The sequence below is a fragment of the Macrosteles quadrilineatus genome, unplaced genomic scaffold, assembly GCF_028750875.1.
Source record: "Macrosteles quadrilineatus isolate MER2022 unplaced genomic scaffold, UCM_ALF_1.0 Scaffold_4__1_contigs__length_99947679, whole genome shotgun sequence".
In the NCBI taxonomy this organism is placed as follows: domain Eukaryota; kingdom Metazoa; phylum Arthropoda; class Insecta; order Hemiptera; family Cicadellidae; genus Macrosteles; species Macrosteles quadrilineatus.
This window is the reverse complement of record NW_026542597.1, coordinates 97,187,952-97,209,725: the sequence shown is the minus strand read 5'-3', so window position 1 is coordinate 97,209,725 and position 21,774 is coordinate 97,187,952. Positions and strand designations below refer to the sequence as shown.

General features: G+C 37.2%; 1 protein-coding gene across 1 annotated transcript in view; it reads right to left on the bottom strand.

Annotated features, from left to right (window-relative positions):
• Positions 1-3,766, bottom strand: part of LOC128991480 (katanin p60 ATPase-containing subunit A-like 1) — a 40,143-nt gene extending 36,377 nt beyond the window's left edge. Inside the window, exon 1 of the mRNA XM_054414393.1 lies at positions 3,593-3,766. Coding sequence (XP_054270368.1) covers positions 3,593-3,746 — 154 coding nt within the window. The 5' untranslated portion in view covers positions 3,747-3,766. The remainder of the gene's footprint in view (positions 1-3,592) is intronic.
• Between the last annotated feature and the right edge of the window lie 18,008 nt (positions 3,767-21,774).

The following is a 21,774-nucleotide window of genomic DNA, read 5'->3' as shown; positions in this document are numbered from 1 at the left end:
ATATTTTAAGATAGGCTCAACAATAAGCACACAAGATTTGAAAGAAATTAACATGTGCCTTATGGGTTGTTAGGCTGGTGACGAAATAAAAACAAAGTATAAACAGAACATAAAAAATTGAAGAAATTATAATCACGTGTTTTATTTACAGCGTGGGGTGAAAATAGAGAAGCCTGTACATTTACATATTTTTAATAGAGTTATCGACCACTGGACGATTTTTTGTTTATTTTGTTTCTTGGCTTTCAGCTATTTTGGAACGTTTCCGCTCCTACTACATGTACCACCCATAGATATATAAATATATCGATGTTACAACCACATAGCTTATTTGGAACAATACACAAATTGAAGTTCTACGTTAGGTCTACGTTTTAACCTAACCTAACTTTAAAATAAACTTGTAGATATATTAACGGTTTTCCGGCGTGAGATGCGTAAAATCCGACACTATTACTACATGAACAAGACCAGACGTTTCACTATTTCAATTGTAACATGTTCAATGGTAAAGCTGAGAATAAACTAGTCAGTCTCAGCTATAAACCGAGAATTAATCAATCCTATATACCTAATACCTGGTGTTACGGCACAACCAACGGCACCGGAGGCAGTTACAGTCCAAATTGATGTGTGGATGTCTTGTTACGTTATCAAAAGTAACCTTCATTGACAACAGGAGGAGATATTTATTTATAAGCCAATCATCGGTCTCAGGTAAGAGACACGACTCTCGGCTTTTTAAACAATAAAAGAATTACATTAAATTTCAGTTATGTTAGACGTTACATGGTCGCAAGTAGCTAGCCATGTTCCAGCTACTCAAAACTCCCTGCGAGTGTCAACGGATACAGAGGACTCATAGTAAACTACCACAGCTTTAAATCGTACTATTGTCCTTTAGTTTATAATTTAAGAATAATAGTTTATCTTTTAGCTGAAGGTTAAATTGTTGTTGTACCTTAATATCCCTAAATAATTAATAAACTTGGAATACTGGTAAGGATTTAGATGTATTTGTCTCACTGACATCTAGTGGAGACTGGGCGAACTCGGTTAAGGGTGGCGACGCCTAGCGGTGAATAGGTGAACTGTGGCGCGCCTGACGACTTAAACGAATTTCCCACACAGGGAATAAGCTATTATTTTAGGTATTATGAATATATCTACAAAGACCTACCTAGAATAATGAAGGAGAATGCCCCATAAGAAGTTAACCGTCTTTTTCATAATCAAACAGTTAGCTATTGACACACTTTATCTGGTCTACCCTCTATATTATGTGTCCGTTTGCATGATAATCTTGAGGAAAGATCATTCGATTTTGATGTTAATCTGTACAAACGTGTAAACCTACCTTTATTCGAACTAGTTTGCGAACCGACATGATGGTTTTTATGTCATGATTTTGTGCATTGGGTGTGCTAGTTCATCAATAAGTTCTTGCATTAATTATTTCAATCCATTATACCTACTATAGTTTAATTTTATATTGATTTGATAACGAAACTAAGTTGAAAAGTCGTAAACGTTACCGGACTATAAACACAATAATATTATCAATTAGTTGATATGGGACCGCTACCTACTACTGTTTACTCACAAGACGGTAAATGCATCATAAAATATGGTAAGTGGTGATGGATTGCAATTGGACACTCCAATCATCATCAGTAGGCCTACCAATAGGTGAATCATTACAAGTGTATTTGACGTATTTTTTTGTTTCAGGTAATTTAATAACACGCAACGAGGCTGATAAAGAAGTAATTTCGTTTTACTTTATGATACAATCAGCTACATAAAATTATCTTGCTGTGTATAAACCCAGTAATCTCACCTATGACGTCAACTAAAATTCCCATAGTGAAGTATCTAATTCAAGGATTGCTTAGTCTGCGAATTGTACCGGGTTTGTGGAAGTTAGATAAGATATAAAAGTAAATAATTCCCCTAACAGTCGAGTAAATCATTGCATATTCAAGGTAACACTGATGATTCATAATTTATTGACCTTGAAATAAGAAACTCTGAAACTCACAACAATGTCTATTGAAACGATTAACTTATCGCACATTGTGAAATACTAACTATTTATAAGGTATTGGGAAGTACTGTCAGATATCATCTTGGATATGGACAATTTGGTTATAAATAGCAGGTTGTGTTTGTTATCCCCTAAATCTTTTCGATCAATATAAGCAAAATTCAAAAAGTTTACTGTAGAAAATACATTAAAATATTAAATGTATTGTGAAACAATTAATTTCCTAAGTGAATCTGTTTGTATATAATTTTTGTTTTGATTCAGGGTAAGTCCAATAGCATGACATCATTATGCTACTAGATCAAGTCATTGATATTCATTTGTGTGACGCATTTATGTAAATATTGATGATATTTCGGACAAAGCATAGTTAGTTGACAAGGAAAAAGTTGTGTGGTTTTATTTATTCTCACAAGTTATAAAATAGTACGGAAGGTGTGGAACTTGTCTGCAGATTTATCACGTTTCAGGTTAGTTGTATTGCTTACATCAAGTCCTCTCACTATAATTTACACTTTCTCTTTACTACATCTCCTTCTCTCGAATAATTACATCAGCAAAACTTGAAGCGGCATTGTGTTTAAGCCTCTGAAAGTAACGAACTGACTGAACTATAATTACGAGGACGCAGGCAATAAAATATCGAATATACTGACCGTACAGATATTTTATGAGTTTTTCATTACAGTTATTCCCACTATAATTGCCTACAGTCACACTACTGTTCTGTTGTGCCTTTGGTTTCTGGACCAGACTGTTTCAGAAAAACGTCTCACTCATTCTCATCAACCAGCATTGTTGCGATTTATAATAAGTTTTTTCTATCTGCATTGAAAATTAAAATCATTTTTTAAATACAAAATTTATGAACTTTTTAGAAAACAACAGAAAGATGTTTTTAAGTTACGGTATAGGCTACAATATTTTATTGTATTTATTTTATTGGGAAAATACAGCTAATCTCTAATTTAAAAAGCTTAACATGCCAGAAGTTTAAATTATGATTACAGTTGGTCCATATACTCTGAAGTGACTACTTGAATATTCAAAGTTTCCACTATCACTACACACTGAAGCAGTTTGTACATAATTTAAATCTCAATCTCAACTTAATTAGGATTTGGGTGAATTTTCCATTAATTCACAGCCACTATATAAGTTTCTTTAATCACTAATAAAGACTGGTTACGCTTCATTCTGTTGATTGTAGGCCTACCTACCTAACATAACCTACACCAATCTAAGTTACCTACCGTTATCCTAAAAAGGATTTGTAGGATTACAAAATTTCAACCTGAAAAACAAAGAGTAATTAACGGAAAAGATCTGTTTGATGTCGTTAAAAGTTCAAACTTTTCGGATGTATGCAATATTTTAAAATAATAAATAACTAAATCTACCTTAGCCATCAGCGTATCCTTACGTTTTATCTCGAAACTATACACATATTTGCGATATTTGTCGCGTAGTATCACGTTTTAACACTTCCACTTTACATATTTACAACACAATAATCGAAAACCACAAAAACCACTCCGCAATTACCTTCGAACTCGTCCAAGTCGGCGAGACTGAGCGGACGCTTGACCAGCTGATCCTTGCCGCTCTGGAACAGCTGATCCTCATTGTTGAACAGCTGATACTCGGCACGTCCAAACGACACGACACTTCTACGGGCGGCCCTACCTTTGCGAGACATCGCTGCCACCTAGATCTGCCGCTGTCACTGCCACTACTGACTCCCGCCACGGCCACTGTGTTATCACCAGACACTGCCTTATCAGTAGGAACAGCTTCCCCTTATCACTGAGTCACCGCCCCTCTCCCACCTCTCTTTGTTCCTGGCCATGAGTACACAAAGACTTTTCACAGCTTGAAATTAAGATAAGATTGCACTTGTTTTAAATATTGGGGTTATGACACAGAGGCGGAATTTTAACTCTATCCCGTAGTAAGGTGTTGAAGAGAACAGTCGTTGCATTTTTATAGATTAAGTACTATTTGTATATTTTCCGCAATACAATTTACATACTTTTCTTTCAAAAGTGTTGAAATGTTCAAATCGCTCATTCAAAATTGATTATCCAATGGGGTGTTCTTTGTGAATCAGTTTTCAGCTGTATAAATTACGTGCAACAGCGAGTGCCTAATTATACTAGTATAGGAAAACTGTGCATACTCCTACTCAATTTATATTTACAAGTTTAAAGGAATAAAGCTACTAGAACGTTAGAAACTTGATTAAACTCAAGAATCATTTAGATTTCTATTGAACTGGACCCTGAATCCTCTCCCTTCTATTACTTATATGTAGCAAGAAATCAAAGATCAACCAAAACATTCATTAAAATTGAGGAACCGCACTTTCCTCCTAAATTGATATTCGGTCAAAACATGCGTAGAATTACACCGTAATATGCAGCACATCTTGAACCTAAGCCACGTTTTGATGCGCAATGGACGACAGGAAGTGCAAAGTAATTTACTGCCATTACTTCCCACGGTGTTAGTAAAATTGCGGCTATTACCTTGTACAGTAATTAACTATCGACAAACCACGGACGGCCGAGTCCAAGTAATTGTTGAACGATTGGTAAAACTGGTGTCCGTGTAATGTTTAGATGGCGAACCACGGACGGCCGAGTCCAGGGAATTGTTGAACGATTGGTAAAACTGCTGTCCGTGTAATGTTTAGATGGCGAACCACGGACGGCCGAGTCCAGGGAATTGTTGAACGATTGGTAACACTGCTGTCCGTGTAATGTTTAGATGGCGAACCACGGACGGCTGAGTCCAGGGAATTGTTGAACGATTGGTAACACTGCTGTCCGTGTAATGTTTAGATGGCGAACCACGGACGGCCGAGTCCAGGGAATTGTTGAACGATTGGTAACACTGCTGTCCGTGTAATGTTTAGATGGCGAACCACGGACGGCCGAGTCCAGGGAATTGTTGAACGATTGGTAAAACTGCTGTCCGTGTAATGTTTAGATGGCGAACCACGGACGGCCGAGTCCAGGGAATTGTTGAACGATTGGTGACACTGCTGTCCGTGTAATGTTTAGATGGCGAACCACGGACGGCTGAGTCCAGGGAATTGTTGAACGATTGGTAAAACTGCTGTCCGTGTTTTAGATGGCGAACACAGGTGTAAATGGACGGTGTTTCGTAGACCTCGAAACCTTTTTTTCTCGTTTGAGTGTGTTCTGTCGTATTTTGGAACATTTTCACGGCCAGTGGTATATTGTTTTCGCGATGAGAATGCTGAGCCCCCTAAAAGGGTAATGAGTTCCAACCCTTATATTTGTTGATTGTCCTCGATAGTAAGTTCCTATATCTCGCAGTGAAGTCCGAGACCGTAGTGGTTAGGCAAGCAACAGTAGTAACAAACCAATAACAAACCCAGCATAAAAGTAGTTAACTAATATTTATAATATTAGTAGGATAAGATAAGACTTGTTATCAAGGCTGACTTCTTATTAAGGTTTGCAATAACATGTTATTAGGGGTAAAATAATTTCAAGGGGATTTCAAAATTACCCTTGTTATCCAGAGAGACTTGTTATCGAGGTTCTACTATTATGAAGAATGTACTTTTGATGGCCTTTGACTTGTGGTAGAAATTTGGTAAGGCGATCTTCGATCTGTAGAACGAGGAATTCTCATAGTGTGTTTAATTGTCGTAGACTTGCAATAAGAATCGAGTTAGGTGTTCCGAGTGTTCTTTATTCGTAGAATGAGGAGTTATTTCACTAGTATTGTGCGTTTAGGTCAAGTGTTCTTTGACTAAAGACAAACATTCTCCGACTTCTATTACATTTGTACATAGGCCTAAGTAAAAGGTCATTCGAAAGTGGTCGACTTGTATATGGGTATGTTTAACAGCCATTTAACTGTATAAATGTGTCTCTACTAGTCTCTGTGTATATTTTGCCGTCTTTGTATGTGTTCAGTGCACAGAGAGGTCTGGTCTTCGCCAAAGATGTCAGCCAGTTGTCACAATTCCCAGCAACTCTCTCTTGTTTGCAATGACCTGTTTGTCTGTTTGGCACACTCGATATTCAGACGTCAAAGAAGCACTAGAATTATAATTGTTAATGGGGTGAGTACATGTCATTGTGCACATAACCTGAAATAGGATAAAAATTACGTGCGTTATCGGAGATATTCATGTAATCGGAGAGGTGTGCTTAGGCTAACAGTTTAGGTGCTCTATTTCTGGAGGTTAAAGTTTTAATCGCTCTAAAAGCTTCGAACTGGCGATTCAAAACCTATTTGTAAATTCTCCCATTAGGAGAGCAAAAGATTTGGGTGTTCCAGATGAGGGGGACCTTTTCTGTATCGGAAAAGCTCCACCTCTTACCTAAAGAAGGAAAGGACAGGTTTCAAGCAAGAAAAACTTTCTTTGTATCGAAAGTTTCCTCCACTAAAGCCACCTCTTAGCCTATTTAGAGAACAAAACAGTGCTTTCAGGCGATAAGAACTTCCTCCACTAATCACTTCCTGAACAAAATCTAGGGCACGGAGGAACAAGTTTCGCAATTCTGAGATAAAATATTCTCAACCCTTTCCTTTTTGTATTATATTTATACAAAACCGCCACAGAAATGTGTTCAATTTAAGGCAAAGATGATTGTATAAGTATTTAAATAATTTAATGATTGCCTTGCGATTGACTGGGGCCAGATATTTCTTAGCCAAGACCATGGTATTAACATCTCAATGATCAAGAACTGCTATGTCCAGTTAAGCGTCAAAAAGATATGTGTTGACTTTTTTAAATGTCAAATCAGCACCCTTTTGAATGCTTAATTGAATAATCACTCAATCTAACCACGTACACAATGAGAACTAAAATCTTTAATATAACTTATTCATATATAATATAATATATTCAATCTAAATTTTGGTCAACGTGTATCTCACTCCTGCTGTTGCTACTAACCTACTCGTTTAATCCGCGTTCGTTTATGGCGGAAAAGTTTTGTCATATTTTGGTTTTGCACGCGTTACAAAACTAATTTAAGTCCATATGGCTCCATCATGTCTGCTTTAAATAATAACCGAACAATAGTGTAACAAATGAATACAGGTTCTAGTCTAGTTTAGCTGGGCTGTATGATATCTAGTCGAGAAAAACTTGTACGAGTTGTTCAAATGAGTCTAAAAGTAATTACCTGTTTAATACTCTTGTAGGTCATGCGGCTCAGTTTTTACTGCAAAAACACGCGACACATTTCACAGATCGCACTAAACGTGCGTTCATTTATCTTTGCAGAGATCTTTAGTTTTTTTAGAAAGTTAATTGGCCTATAGTGAGCACTGACGACATAAAAACTCTATGAAAGTCTACAGTGAGAAGAGACAAGTTTTTACCAAGTTTCATCTGGTAGAGCGGAGCGTGTATTATCTTTAGCTTCAACACAGGCATTAATTTGTCCTGATGGGATGATTATGAACAGCTTGTTCCTTCACGAGACCGGTGTGAAGTTTGATGTAACGATGTAACCATATTACTTTCTATTTCCGTTCATCCCACACAAGCCCTACTGTTGGCGGTATATTCAGTTGTCCTGGGACAAAACTTGATAAACAACAGCATCTATTAGGTGAGGTCTTCAATAACAGCCTTCTACTTCCGTTCATCACAAATTACTGTCGCAGTACATTCAGTTGTCCTAGGCTAGTTACACTCGATCCAAATACAAGACCTTCAGTACAATAAGACTAAATGGCGATCTGAAGAATAAGAATATTGTTAAAGGTAACACGTATTCGAATCGGCTACTATAGGTATAATCTCGTTTTGTAATAAGGTTCCCCCATAGAATGGCGAAGAAGACCCCCTTATGTACTTTATATGGAGGTTATAGCTGCAGAAGTGGTTACTAAGAACATTACTTGTTCTTTAGAGGTAGGCATACAGCAGTGACCAACGCAGTGACAAAGATGCCTTCTTTTAAAGGTATACCTTTCAGTTGGACTGGAGACTAAGATTTCATTGTGTTGGACTTTCTTGTTTAACTACTTTCTTGTCATTGGAGTTGTATTTATCGGAGTGGTGAATTATACATTCCTGTTCTTTGGAGATGCATAAAAGTCAAAGTGCTTACAAAGTTCCTATAACTTCCTGCTCTTCTTGGATGTGTCGTACTATCTGAGTAATTAATGACACTTCCTATTCCTATTCCTACTTCCTATTCCTTTTCCACTCACGTGGTTATCAAGGGGAAATGGTCCAAACCCCTTCTTCTTGAGGCGTCTATTCGTGAACTCGACGCCAAAACTCCTTTACGATTTCCTGGAGGCTCCTTTCTATGCCTGAGCGATGACTATAGTCTGTATGATTGAACCTGTCTACCTGGAGATTAGCCAATGGTTTAAGGCACGGGCCAGTACTAGGTAGACGAAGGGGCAGGAGACAGGTTCCATCATACAGACTATATGACACTCTCCTACACTTTGTTCAGACACTGTTCTGTAGTGTTCTTCGGTGTAGGGCGGCGTCGCTGCCTCACCAGGCCCCTCTATGGTCAATTACACAGACAGGACCCATCATACAGACTATATGACACTCTCCTACACTTGTACTTGTACAGACACTGTTCTACTTTCTTCCTCAGTACAGGGCGGCGTCGCTGCCTCACCATGCCGCTCTACGGTCAATTACACAGACAGGTACCATCATACAGACTATATGACACTCTCCTACACTTGTACTTGTACAGACACTGTTCTACTTTCTTCCTCAGTACAGGGCGGCGTCGCTGCCTCACCAGGCCCCTCTATGGTCAATTACACAGACAGGACCCATCATACAGACTATATGACACTCTCCTACACTTGTACTTGTACAGACACTGTTCTACTTTCTTCCTCAGTACAGGGCGGCGTCGCTGCCTCACCATGCCGCTCTACGGTCAATTACACAGACAGGTACCATCATACAGACTATATGACACTCTCCTACACTTGTACTTGTACATACACTGCCCTGTTCTCTTCCTCAGTACAGGGCGGCGTCGCTGCCTCACCATGCCACTCTACGGTCAATTACACAGACAGGACCCATCATACAGACTATATGACACTCTCCTACACTTGTACTTGTACAGACACTGTTCTGTAGTGTTCCTCAGTACAGGGCGGCGTCGCTGCCTCACCAGGCCACTCTACGGTCAATTACACAGACAGGACCCATCATACAGACTATATGACACTCTCCTACACTTGTACTTGTACAGACACTGTTCTACTCTCTTCCTCAGTACAGGGCGGCGTCGCTGCCTCACCAGGCCACTCTACGGTCAATTACACAGACAGGACCCATCATACAGACTATATGACACTCTCCTACACTTGTACTTGTACAGACACTGTAGTGTTCCTCAGTACAGGGCGGCGTCGCTGCCTCACCAGGTCGCTCTACGGTCAATTACACAGACAGGACCCATCATACAGACTATATGACACTCTCCTACACTTGTACTTGTACTTCCTCAGTACAGGGCGGCGTCGCTGCCTCACCAGGTCGCTCTACGGTCAATTACACAGACAGGACCTTTCCATTCTGACGTACATAACGTAACGTAACGGTCCTCAGACAATGGTACAGGAACATCAACGTCCTCATCTAGATATGGCGAAGTAGGTGGCGGCACTGTGGGACCGGCGTTGTCCAAAGTGGGATTGGATCACTGTGTTTGTACTAGGACAAAGGATGGACTTAATTTATCCTGAAAATACTAAATAGGTTATTCTGACATGCTCCATCTTGATATTATAACTATGTCCTCACGTGTTTACGCTTCTACAGAAGATTTTAGGTCTATATATCGGCAACATTTGAGAGCGCGACTTAAAAGTTTAACCAAGGAAAAAAGTATTTTAGGGGAAAAAATCTTACATGACAGTTTTTATATTGTGTTTACATTTATTAGATAGCAATAAATTCAGACTATACAAAGTATTATTGTTACAAGATGGGCCACAACTGGGCGAATTGAAACTCAAATATGATTACAATAAGGATGGAGTGATACGTCCTGTAGCTATGGCACTGACCAAGACCAACTATTTATTTAGCTGAATGATTTTTCAAACCAGTAGTAATCAAGGAAAAACACATAATTTATAATTAATTGTTATTCAACCATTGCTGAAATGAAATCACGGATGTACCCTTACAAATCGTATAAACGAAGAGAATTACTTCATCAATATAGCTTTTTCCGAACAAATTTCTTCAACAAAGAACAATAACTACCTCTTGCAACCCAACTCGAACTCACATCAGACACAACAATGGTTTGCATATGCGAGCCATCTACCGGATAATTTGAGAACTACGATCATCGCTATCGTACAACAAACGCATTCTAGTGTCTAACTTGTGATCTACCCAGTGTGGCAGCGCCACCGTACAGAGACGGCTGTATGCTGCTGCATTCTTGCGGATACATCGGGAAACACAAATCGCATGTCTACATTGTTGCAATAAATTACAAAGTTATGGCTGTATCGATATAGAAAACAACCGTATGAATCACAAGTATCAAGGCCTACGTTTATCACGAAAAAGTAGAGACGCTCAACAATAGTTTTTTACAGAATACCATTGAATATGTCCAAAACATATCCACTTTTATTTCTAAGCAAAATTTTATCTTTTTATATGAAATTCAAATTTTAGGAACAACACATGTTTCAGAGAATTATTATACAGCAGAGCTTTCTTATAAATTTTATGCATGAACATTTACAACAATTCACCACGATGTGTCAACGTTATCAGTGTAGACCAATGTAATTTATACAAAAAGATAACCTCTTTCTTTTCAAGGAACCTAATATTTTGTGTGGACACCTGGAAAAATCGTATCTGGAATCCGGATTGAACATTTTGTCACAAAACGAAAAAAAAATACTTATTGGGGTCGCAAATAAGGCGTAATCTAACCCAAAACCATATGGAAAATAAATAAAGGAGGAGGGTGACTTGTGTAGCTGTGTTACAGACAAGGATCAGCTGTTCTTTAATCAGAATGTTAAAGTCAAATTATAATGATCAGCTGAATCCAGGTTCGCAGTTTCAAAAACTCTGCCAGTGTCTTATCAAATCAATTCCTAGCCTAATTCGAACACGGAAATTGAGTTATACACTGTTCAAAAGTTTCTTTGGAAACCTTTCAATTTAACAAACCCAACCACTTCTGTAGTATTTTTTAAAGCCATTCCGAACTGATTCTATCCCATAACTGATCTATCTGTGTACCGTAGCCTATACTAGTCTTTTGAGAACCCCCAAAGTTTAAGAAAACTCAACTACTCTGCTGAAATTTCTTTCGAGGCCAGTCTTGCCTAGTTATAACTCAACTGAGCTCTTTTAGGAGATCATTAACGACAAACCGATCTATTGTATAAGTGACAATCATCTGTTACGTCATGTATAACTTACCACAGCGACAATAGAAACAATACAACACATCTGTGCACAATACTGATGCGTTGTGTGCAATACAGCAATACAAGGATACAACATACTGATAACAGTGTTTACGTTTGCGCCTGGGTCGATTAAATTTATACTACTGGGAGAACGTACTGTCACAGAAAACATACGGTTATTTTTCTGTGGTATGTGTGATGTACCCGAGTGACAGTTAAGCATACAATTTCAAATCAGTAATCTTGGTTCCTGAAGAACGTAGTTTGGACCAACAGTAGCTAGATTTTTGACTCGAAAAGAATATAGACAATGTTTAATACAAACAAGTTTTTCTTCTTTGAATTTCCTTTCTCTAGGGTGTCAATATGCAAATGGAATACAAACTGGACTATCAATGAATAAACAACTTTTGATATTGAATACTGAAGTAGAAACTTCATCTGCTAAGATCCAGTTTGAACACAAAGATGAATGAATGAAAACAAAGTCGAATGAACCAGTTTTGCGCTTCTTTGTCATTCGTGGTTTTTCATACTAAATTCTGTTGTAGTTATGAGGCAAGAATATACTGAACTGCAATGGAAATAATAGCTTATGAATGAATTTAAAACCACTGACTTTAGATATTGAAAGTATAATCATCTTATCTATATGAACATCAAAAGAGCGCAGGTTTATGCCGAATAAATGAACTTGAGATCAATTAAAAGGGGTTTCTTTAAACTGTTTTCAATCTTTATGAGTTTATTAACGTTCGAATTTAGCTGGCGATTATTCGGATATGCAGCATAGATAAAATTGAAAGAATCGCTCTGTCAAAGCCGTAAAACGATTGAGTGTCAAGATTTCAATTTCAACATTACGCAAAACAATAGACCTTTGATCCTCGGTGCTGATCGCTAATCTTCAAACTGATGCAATTCCTTTAACCTAATCAATTTTGGATCAATTCCAACTCTCAAAAGACACGAGCAATGATAAAGACTATCAAACTTTACGTAGGAAAACTATCTTTGGATTCTAAGTTTAATAAATGTCTTTTAACACTGTAAAATCGTATTTTCGTTTTATCTGTGTTTCAAGTTTGGTTATGTTTGACTGGGATGTCTTCGTACATTTGTTGCGCCTATTTTATGGTTCATTGTACATGTTGCCATGTTGTACTTTATTGAAGGGTTGTAATGACAGATGAAAAACACAAGTGTACAAATGTAGATAGTTTAATCTCAAACAGTTTGAAATCCAAACTAGAGGGTATGCTTCCTCGATCAAAGTATACAGTCAAACCGGGCGAATCGTAGCTTGACCTGAAGCACAGAAAACATACTGCTATTAGTATGTTTTCTGTGCCTGAAGACGGATTGCTACGCGTCATTCGAAATGTCAGTTAGTATTTTCACCTATTCAAAGAAGCCGTCACAAATTATTTGAGATTTTAAAAATAAACAGGTAAAAACACGACACCCTCTACAAAAATCGAACTGAAATAAACCTTAGACATCAACTAATGAACACAACGGGCGAAAATTTTTAAAGACATGTTTCTCTCCCCTTTATGTACATTTTGATTTTCACAATTCAATTATTCACATACAAACACATGATGTAAAAAATCAGGATGTAAAAAAGATTATGATGTACGTTCATGATGTAGGTTGATGTAAAAATGTCACACATCCCTACATCAAGGCTTCAGAAATCGCAATTGGGTGTTCTACTTGTAGGGATTAAAGTCAAATTTTGAATAAAACAAACTGTCGATCAAAATGATGCAGCTCCTATGAACTAATCAATCTTTGATCAAGACGAACACTTTGTACACATGTGCGGCGTACAATAAAGACGCTCCCGGTCATCAACATCAACGTAGAAGGATCTAAATAAAACGAACTGTCGACGTGTGCTTCCTGCGGAGATATTTTGGGCCTTGATAGCGGCTACGGTGTTTACTTTTGTAACGGTGGAAGCAGAGTTTATTTTGTGAAGTCCACTTCTGGAATCTAGTTCCTTTGCGATAAATCTCATGCTTTTTCGGGTAGCATATCGACCAGGTTAATTTACTAGTAATGGACACAGTTATGATTGATGAAGTCAGTTACTATGTTGCAATCATTGCAATCCTGATTCATAATTTATCAGTTAATATAAAACCTAATAATAGTTTCTTATTTGTGATGTTTACCTCTGTGTCCCATAATGTTATATTGTATTTTTTTTACTAAGTTGGCAATTATCTGTGTTCCAGAACTAGATATTTTTGCTAAATTAATCAGCCTCTTAATGTTCTATGGGGAAACGGAGGACTGGCGAGCCCTGGCCCTAATCCTGGATCGAACCCTTTTCGCGTCATTAGGATTCAGAATTCGCACACCAACTATCTTTCCCCCCAAGAATACCGCTCTCCCCAAAAGTTCTATGTCACTATTTGTCATAAGTTATACTAGCCTCTGTGTCTCTGAGGCTGTTGTTTCTTATATTTTTGATAAACAAATTCTGTGTTTCAGAACACCAGGGTTCCCTTGTGCCACTTCTTCTTCAGCCACCCGTTCCGTGTCGGGGACGTCTGCCATGGAACTCTGCCTCTCAGACACCCTAGGCTACCGGCCCCAGCGCCCTTGTAAGTACCTCCAAATTATATAGTTCATTTTGTTTTAAAACCTATTCAAGGTTAGATGAAAAACTAGAAACACACTACACTAAACATATACAGAAACATACCTCAAAACACGGCCAAAGAAAGTAGACTGCCTGTCTTCTGAAGGTGACCAAGTCGTTGTATTGGCAAAAGTGGCTGAGTTTTTTGATACTTAGCAGCAATAATTCATCTTCGGGGCAAACTACGACTAAACACAATCCACCATTTCAACACCAATTTTAGCGCAAGGATTCAGTCATCTCCTGAAAACCAAGATTGTCAACAGTCCTCAAAATTGTCTGTAATTAGTTGATACAAAAATATGACAAATCCATAGTCTGTGTGATGAAACCTATCTCCTGACCATTCGTCCACATGGGACTGATCCGGTTCTTAAACAATTGGCCAGTCGTCAAGTAAAGGGTCAAGAGAGATGTGTGGTGGTATGTTCCACCATACAGACTATACAAGGCAGTATGTGTGATATAGTCTATGGTTCGAACTTGAAGGTACCAACCTCCTCAACTCTACCCTCCACCCTCTGTTCCAGGGCCTGGAGGCGAGGGAGGACCCGGGTGCGACGTCGCGGAGTCAGACGCTACCCTCCGACTCAACTGCTCAAGGCCCACGTCTTCCTACACCCCCCGGGTGAGTACCAGGGGTAGCTGCTAGAGAGGAAGTGGTGGTGATCCATTGTTATAGAGCAACTGTAATGGTCCCGTCAGTTAAGTTGATGAGAGTAGGGATACGTCTGGTTTTCTATTTGGATAATTCGAATTTTAATACGGTTAGAAAGTTAAGAACGCATTAAATTTAAATTTGGAAACTCTTTAGAAACTCCAATACATCTTGCATCCAACCAAAAAGTCACCTAATGTTGATAAAAGGAATATATTCATTTTCATACTTTCATATGCAAGCCTTATAAAAGATTAGATTTTTATAACGTTTTTTGTTTTTATTTCAAAACATACCTCTGTGCAGGTATCCAAACTGAATGGATTTAGATTTTAGATTTAAGGCATAAAGCTATACAAAAACACAAAAAAATATATTCGTAAATCAGTTTGTTTACATTATTTTAGGAAGTTTAGATGTGAGACTTCTCTGAATACCATTATTGCTCATCAAGTCCTCAAATGACACACACACAGGTTGTCAAAGTGTTTGACATTCCGACGTTTTGTTACTTTTAATCAGTGAGTGAGTGGCATTTGGATGATGGATGAATCTGCTATTTCCTCGTATCTATTAATCGAAGTGCAATCAATCGAATGTAATAAATCGAATTTAATCGAAGTTCTCGGTTACGATCGAGGTTCAAACAAGAAATTCAGTCGGTATCTTTCTGAGGTAGTGATATTATTAAACTGTTACACTGACACAATGCTCTACTCTCTACTACACTCACAGACACCCCTCCCCTCCGAGGTTGCATATTCATGATAAAAGGCACGATCAAGACGGCAGGGGTGGTTGACCGTCACACGCACCTTTCCCTCCATTGATCCTGATTCACCCATTTTCTCTCGATATAAACACACCCGAGTCCCTACTTTCTTGCTTTTAAATACTACGTTTGGATTTAAATGCGTGATATCACGCATTTAAATCTATATAGGTCAATGTGACCTATATAGGTCACATTTACTAAATACATTCACAAATATCGGCAGTTCGAGGGGGGTTTCCCGACTTTTCACTTTTGCATATGCTGCAGCTGATGGACCTCTCAGCTGTTGAGCTATTATTTTAAAGGTAGTATCACATGGAGGAGATCGATTTCTTCCCCTAAAACTACCTTAAAACAGCTGATCCTAGCCAGAAAAATACCTAAATTACAGTATCTTACTCTATTCTATACTCATCCTACATTAAATTTCTCTTAAAACACGCATCCCCATTGTGCCACTGCCTTAGTGGAGTATATTGAACATTACCTTTGGAAAATATTTATTGCTTCAAAAATATGAATGCTACTAAAATAGTAACTACTAAAATAGAATTTCGAACATTTTATCAATCCAATATTACATTTTTATATAGTTTTTTATACAGTTTGATGCTAAACTACTCTGTACATCTGGAAACTACGAAATACGAAATTTAGTAGTTAATCACAGACAGTCTAGGGTTTAGAGTTTCTTTATTATCGAAGGTTATATCATGAGGGAAGCTTGGGAAACTTTATGATGTATCAAAACTGAGCCCAGCTCCTCTTTTTCATTTGTATTTTGGCAAATGATTCTGACTCGTCAAAAGCTTTACAATCTTATAGCTTCATTTTAAACAAACTCTGCATTCTTTTTCAGCTTTACGGACCCAAGTGTGCACCGCTGTCATAGTATTGATTTAAGTGTAGAGAAGGTGATCAAGTTTGAAATTTGTGAACCCATCGTAGTGGTGGGGACCAAAAACGGTGGATGAAGATGACTTCTCAAAAATACGTAATCAAGAATAGAATGGCTAACCTCAATTCATTTTAATACAACATTCATACACCAATCTCCCCATGATCCCCATAAGGCTATGGGGGTTGAATGGTATGCTGGGAGGCAGGTACTGTAGACAGAGACTAGTGAAGGGGTTGTCTGTAGTTTGTAGCGTATTGAGCGACAAAATCGAAGTTCCTCAGTCGTGGTGCGCCCCCCGCGGATACCACTACGTTAACAGGTAACTAAACCAACCCTTATTTATTTATACCTCAAGGATTCCGAGGGTATTTTCCCCATATGGTATTTTACGTCATAGATACATTTATAAACACTTCACTATCGTCTTATTTTGTATTGGTATTCTAAGCCGAATATTACTGTACAGAGTGAGTATAGACTGAATTGGCTGTAAAATTTTGTTGCCACGATCAGCTGTTTTTAGCCAGTATTATTAAAAAAGTCCAATAATCAAGGACAGCTGGGTATAGTTCCAATAAAGTGTAATAGTAAACACAATAAAACTTTTCCACTAGGAATATTTTGTTAACCTTAAATTAGTATTGTTAGAGATATTTTTGTACTGTGTGTGCGAGTGCATTACTTTACCATTGTATTTAAAATAAAATGGGATTTAAACATATCCAAATGTAAACGTACTTTCATTTCTTGGAACGCGAAAGATTATTTCGGTAATTCGGCCCACACACACGCTAACTGGCAACTAAAAATAGTCCTTTCAAAACTTTTCAATAGCTCCCAAAATACTGATTTATGGGACATTCTACTTTCAAAATTCCATATTTGGTTTGTTATGAAAATCAAAGAAGTTTTAGTTTGGAATCGATATACATTATTGTTAAATATCAAAACTCCTAGAGGATAGCTATTTAATTGCCAATTAATGATTAGGAAACGGGCTAATACATCTTCTGTTTTAGTGTAAAACCTTAATGAATAAATAAAAATTACGAAATAAAATGCAAAATATAGCGTGTATATTACAATCCGTGAGTCAGGGGATTTCCCTCAGCAGATTTGAATATCATGTAAATTAGGGTTGTTGTACCTTCTGTCAGTGTTAGTATATCTGTATACCTGTTGCTCGAAATCGGCCCAAATTCTCTTTTGGGTAATATTTAAGTATTTCCCTTATTTGTAATTGTTTAAAATGATGACGATGTTATTAAATCTGTTGTAAACATTTAGACTTTAATAATCTGTTATCCGCTGCTTTACCTATACAAATTCGAATGAATTACCACCCCACATGCTACCTCTTACATTGCAAAAATTACTATGCAACCAATTAAGATAGGAACGTGACTTAGCGTATTATAAAAAAAATGTAAATAAAGAATGGGGTTTAAGTAGAGTGAGAAGCAATGTGAAGCTTTGTTAAGCAAGACCCATAATTATTAAGCTCAATGAACAGCTGGATCATTTTTGTTTTCAAAAATCGATTCCCTCTCCATGATATGAACAATCGCGTTAACTTTTTCGCTGAAAGGCAAATTATTTAACTCTTCAATTTTGGACTAAAGAGGTTCTTCTACAACAAACCTAATTTATTTTGTAGAAATCTAATCAATTTATCAACAGCACAGTTTTTATCAACACAATTGATCAACAATCAAACACCCAATAATTAATACAGTACACGACTAATCACATTTCTGTACAGTGTACAGTGTGATGTACAAATACGCCGACAATTCCACAACTTCGCTGAACCAAGACAGCGTGTTGTGCACCAATGAATGTCATGCAGCCATAAAATAACATTCTGTTACTAGTGTTCGATAAGCTATGTTCTTGAAAGATAAACGTTTGCTGTGTTTCCAAAATAATAGGTTTTAAAAACTGTTGATTGTTTAAGGTTACATTTTTTTGGTCGTTTAGAATCCGCACAAATGTATTTAGTGAAAAATTAATAAAATGTGTAGGTCTCGATGTACAGTAGCCTACGTATCGATGTACTCGATGTAGACATTTTGGGACATCGAATGATTAATGAAATCGGAATAAATAAAAATCCTTCTAAACCTTCAAAGTTACATAATTCGGTATCCACGTTATGAATTTATTTTATTTTGTTGTGTACACGAGAAAATGAACACTTATATTTGCAATATTACGTTTAGTGACAAAACAAGTATTCGTCAATTAAATTTATTAATAGAAAGAGGAACAAACCCATTTCAGGCTTCATAATAGAATTAGAAGTATTTCAAGTCAATGCTACAACTTTTATACACATGTATGGAAATGGAACATGCTACTTGGCAGTTTTGTTTATTTATGTTGCTATACAATAAATTCTATTTTTTTCATTGTTGTATTACTTGTTTATAGTAAATACTATTCCATAAAGTGATTGTACAAACATGCAACTTTGTACATGTGCTGTTGAAATAAACAAAACAATTTTATTTATACAGCTCCAAGCGTGACCTACTGCAGGTACAGTGGTTCAATACTTGACGTAGTTACACAACTTTTAAACGGCCCCATCTTACTTGAATTGCGCCACGATCATGAACATGTAACTCTAAATTAAACTGTTTATCTACTTAAGTAGATGTAAATAATCCCGATGGAGCAGTTGAAGACAATTTTAACGTTGGTTCTGTGTCCGAATTGTTGTTGTTCACTATTTATATCTTGTTATTTTATCAATCAATGCCTGTCTAAAACAGACAACAAAGTTAATAGCTAATTCATTACTTTAAAACTTTGTTTTCAATCAACAAACACCGGATAACTAGTTAAAAGGTTTAGGTGTACTTTTTACATTGTAAGACAGTGGTGAGTAGAAAACATATTACTAATTACGTACTAAAACGTCAAAGCTACTTAAAATATTATCTATTACAAAGTGCGCTCATTTAAATAAACGGTATCAGCAAACTGACACATACTTACATTAGTTTGTCAAAAGCCCTTATTGGTTAACGGTGGGAGTGGGAGTAGCTTTATTTCATGTATAAAATCACAATTGCAATATATTTCGAACCGTCATTTTTTTAGTATTGGGGAGTGGAGTGCAATTTTTTAGAGTTTAAAAGGCCATTTGTAGACTAGATTTGAAACAAATTCGCTTAAGCCATTTTTGTGAAAATTCTATTTTCTGTTATTTTATGGGTTTAATGGATAAATCATCTTTAAAAATCTAAATAAAAAAAGATAAACTGCTGGAGATATGGATGAATACCAACATACCAAATTTTATCAAAATCGTGCCACAGTAGTCTGTAGCCCAATCCGTAGACTCTATCTAACTAAAACTTGAACTCGAAAATGGATGCACCTTTATTAGGTTAGGTTAGGTTATATTATGGATGCACCTTTATTAGGTTAGGTTAGGTTATGCTATGGATGCACCTTTATTAGGTTAGGTTAGGTTATATTATGGATGCACCTTTATTAGGTTAGGTTAGGTCATGTTATGTACGCACCTTTATTAGATTAGGTTAGGTTATGCTATGGATGCACCTTTATTAGGTTAGGTTATGTTATGCCATGGATGCACCTATATCAGGTTAGGTTATGTTATGGATACACCTTTATTAGGTTAGGTTATGTCATGTTATGGATGCACCTTTATTAGGTTAGGCTAGGTTATGCCATGGATGCACCTATATTAGGTTAGGTGAGGTTATGCTATGGATGCACCTGTATTAGGTTAGGTTAGGTTATGTTATAAAAGCACCTTTATTAGGTTAGGTTTGGTTAGGTCATGTTATGTGTGCACCTGTATTAGGCTAGGTTTGGTTAGGTCATGTTATGGATGCACCTTTATTAGGTTAGGTTAGGTTATGTTATGGAATCACCTTTATTAGGTTAGGTCATGTTATGGATGCACCTTTATTAGGCCCTACGAATGAAAATTATGAGTGAAATTCTGTTTCTCAGCTACAAAGTCCTAATTCTCGGAATTCTGACTAACAAGTCATCAAGTGACAAACTACCAAGGATGAAGGTCTCGCCCACTCCAAATTTGCGTCAATCACAAGTCGTAGTCAAGTAGTCGGACATTATTTAGGTCGCGGCCCTAGCATGCGTGTGTGGCGGCAGTGCACGACAATAGCCTAATATAAATAATTGCACCGAAAATGTCAAGACTGCACGGCATTATTGCACTGTCTGGGTTTATATAGTCTGTATGATGGAACCTGTCTCCCAATCCTCCACCTACCTGGGTATTGGCTAATTAAGGCCCGTGCCAGCAGTCCCAGTAGGAGCCTCAGGCGACAGGTTCCATCATACTAACTATAGCAATATTATGAGGTTATTTGTATCCAGGCGAAGTGTCTTTCAGTGATGTTATTAAGGAGGATAATTAGAGTATTTTGATTGTTGGTTTCGAATTATAATTTTAGGAGGGGATGTTGTAGTGTGATTTATAATTATTGTGTAGGAATTTGTTTTTGAACTAAGTCCACGGTATCGTGACAATTTTTAGTCCCTTGAATAGTAAAAGGTGTGATATAATGCATTGAACTGTAATAAAAGTTGAAAGAATTTCGTATTACCTCGGAAAAGAAATAGGTTTATTCCGAAAAGAGAATATTCAAAGGAATCTGAAAAGATATCGGTAGAACTTAAGAATTAAAGTTAAATAGCGAATACAAAATAGGAAAAATCCTTTAAGGTTGGTAATTATCTGTTTTAAACGCAATATGTCTTCAATCTGATTAATTCAACTTCGTAAAATTCGCTTTGCTAAATTTGCTTTTAGGAAGGAAGAGACAAAAAATTTAGAGTGAGTCGTGGGAGCACACATACTATTTTTCTCTTATTTCACAATTTCAGGTTGTAAGTTTTCTTACAAAAATAAATTAATTATAAACAATAACTTATCAATTAATAACTGGCAACAGCAGACATATTCTCATCTACAAATTTAAATTTATTAAATTCTTCCAGAGCAACTTTTAAACCTTAACATCTTCAGTAATTAAATTAACACTGCACCAGTGTGCCGAGCTTCCTTTGCATCTAATTAATTAGTGTGTTTCAAGCGTGATACAGACCTAATCCAACACATTGCCGAGGTTCAGTGTTTAGTGTAAGCCGAGAGGGCGATGGAAGAGGATGTGGCGCGGCGTAGAATTGTCGACGTTCAATTAAGAAATAACCAGTGTGGCGGAGGCCGGGGCACCGCGCGTATGGGGCCGCGGATGCGTGCATTTTGAGGATATTCGCAGTC